The sequence below is a fragment of the Mastomys coucha genome, chromosome X, assembly GCF_008632895.1.
Source record: "Mastomys coucha isolate ucsf_1 chromosome X, UCSF_Mcou_1, whole genome shotgun sequence".
Lineage (NCBI taxonomy): Eukaryota > Metazoa > Chordata > Mammalia > Rodentia > Muridae > Mastomys > Mastomys coucha.
Genome location: NC_045030.1, coordinates 56,628,185 through 56,630,946, shown reverse-complemented (window position 1 = coordinate 56,630,946; position 2,762 = coordinate 56,628,185). Strand labels below are relative to the sequence as shown.

At 34.3% G+C, this 2,762-nt stretch overlaps 1 protein-coding gene across 1 annotated transcript in view; it reads right to left on the bottom strand.

Annotated features, from left to right (window-relative positions):
- The window catches only part of Hprt1 (hypoxanthine phosphoribosyltransferase 1), a 25,927-nt gene that overhangs the window by 9,764 nt on the left and 13,401 nt on the right, over positions 1 to 2,762 (bottom strand). Inside the window, exon 4 of the mRNA XM_031359783.1 lies at positions 404 to 421. Within this exon, the coding sequence (XP_031215643.1) occupies positions 404 to 421 (18 nt within the window). The remainder of the gene's footprint in view (positions 1 to 403; positions 422 to 2,762) is intronic.

Here is a 2,762-nt window from a genome sequence, read left to right as displayed (position 1 = left end):
TACAAAATATATTTTTTGTTTATGTCTTTTTGTTTTGTTTTTAAAATAAGGATTCTCCCTGGCTTTAAACTCACTATGTAAGCCAGGCTGCTCCTGAGTTCCTGGGATTCCAGGCATCCCCTACTGTACCTGGCTTCTCAGGGTCAGAAAACACAAGTCCCCTGGCTTACCTTTATTACTAACACACTAAGTTAGAAAGTTGTAAACAGTATATTAAAAGTAAATGTAGGGGCTGGTGAGATGCTCTTCCAGAGGTTCTGAGTTCAAATCCCAGCAACTACATGGTGGCTCACAACCATCCGTAATGAGATCTGATGCTCTCTTCTGGGGTGTCTGAAGACAGCTACAATGCTCTTAATTATAATAATAAATAAATCTTTAAAAAAGTAAATGTAGAACTTACTTCAACAATCAAGACATTCTAGAAGAAAACAGAGAAATGAAAATTAGTACATGAAGTGAGAAAGTATTTCCAATTATCAGTGAAATCATAAAACAAATTCTAAGAAATTACCCAAATTCATACTTGAATAAGTACTTTACTATACTTAATCGTTCTTGAAACAAGTGGGCTATTAGAACTCAGAAGTCCTTAATATTAAATCCTTCATACAGAATATTTGACATATGTTCATTTTTCATACAAAAGCTCTTAATCTTTAATGTAAGAAACTTGTGAAATTTCTCTGGATCTCAATGACTCAGATATAAATTGAAAACCATGAACCAGCTGGCCTGTTATGTATTTTGACTCTAATATTGCAAGAACTGTAATGTGTACAAATGTCTTTTAAAATAATGTATTTAACATAATATAGAATGCAAAATTTTTATTTCCCCATCAAGCTAAAACTAGTATGGTTGTGTACCTATTTGGAGAACAGCAAAATGATACCAATCCGCCCTCCATAAACCTTAGACCAACTCACTCTTGTAGTTACTCTACCTCTGTAGCCCAGGTTGCCTTAGAACTCAATGTAGCCAAAGCTGTCTTCAAACTGGCAGCACCATTCCTGCCTCAATCTACTGAATACTAACATTACAGTTGTGATTTACCAGGCCTGGTTCCTCACTCACCCACCTTCTGCGCTTATGCTAGTTAGAGGAACAAGGCAACATTTCATATACCCACAATACTCATTGAACAGATTTCTTCTATACTGTTAGTCTATAGTTCTCAATTCACTCTGTCAAACAACCATAACATCAGAATTGCAATGTCTTCTGTATTACTCTTAGCTAGTGATTATCAAGGTAGAGCACATAGCATCCATTGGAGACCACGTAAGTTCAAAATGCTTTCTCACCTTGAAGTTCGAATGAAAAATTCCCCCCATAGGCTCTTATATTGGAATGCTTGTTCCCTTGCTGGTGGAACTGTTTTGAGAAGGATTAATAGGTGTGGCCTTGTTGGAGGAGGCATGTTCTAAGAGTGAGCTTCAAAAGTGACATTTCAAAAGCCTACACCGGGGTCTAGTCTCTAGTACTCTCTGCATCCAATGTACATATAACATGTATGATCTCAGCTACTGCTCCAATGTCATGTTGCCTGCCTGCCACCAGGCTACCCTCCAGGATGATTACAGACTTACCATCTGAAACTGTAAGTAAGCTCCCAATTACATGCTTTCTTATATAAGTTGCCTTGGTATTGTGTGTATTCAAAGTAACTAAAGACATACTTCATCTTGTTTAACCTATAGTTTTAAGTACTTTACAAGATAAATTACTACCAAAACACATATGTAATTTAAAAATACATATGTTGTGGGTAAACCTGTTTAGTGACTGGTCATGAAAATATTTGGAGAATCAAAGCTTTCATGTTAAAAGTAAATTATAATCAAGAAAAATATCTACTATACCCATGTTTCAAAGCAGTTTATCATAGAAGGCAGTATCTTACAGTGCTACACAGGTCTAAGAATATAAGCCCAGAACTTCTGGCAAACAAGCTACAACTGCATCACATTCTTTAGATAGAAAAAAAAGTCACTTTAAAGTAAAGGTCAGGCTATGCATAGAAAATAAAAAAAAAAGATAAAAAAATTTGGGAAATTTTAAAGGCACAGAGTATAGAACAAATGAATAACAGGACTATCTTTTTGTTATGAGGTCTATATAAATTCTAAGTAAACTCAAAATGTATTAATATACTGAGAAGAAAGCAATATAGCTACTCAAATTTATCCTAGCATAGTACAAGAAACACAGACACTGGACTAAGATGTTTATTTATTCAAATTGTGGTTCTGTCATCTAAGAGCTGTATGAATGAATGTCAACATCCTTCTATATGGAAAGAAGATAATGACTCCCTTACAGGGCAACTATGAGGACTATATGAAATAATAAAGATGAGATACTACAATATAAATCTTTAGCAAAAGTGAATATAGTTAACTCATGAATCAGTAATTGCTTCATTATCCACTAGATGGTTTTCTCAATACTTTGTCCCCTGCCTTGAACATCTGACAGATAACATAGCCCCATCAATAAATGGCTCACAGCAACAGTTATACCTGCTGTAATATTAGAAGATTATAGATTGGTAAACAGCATGGGCTTCTGGGACAGAGAATGAATTACTGAATTCTAATCTGTGTCTAATATTAAATAAACTTGGCTGTGTCATAAGTATATATTTTAATTCTTTACATTTATTTTATGTTTCATTAGGGAGATTGTAACGCCTAAACCATCTTATACAAATCAACAAAGTCTAGAGATTAAATATTTTTACAGTACAAAATTGTACT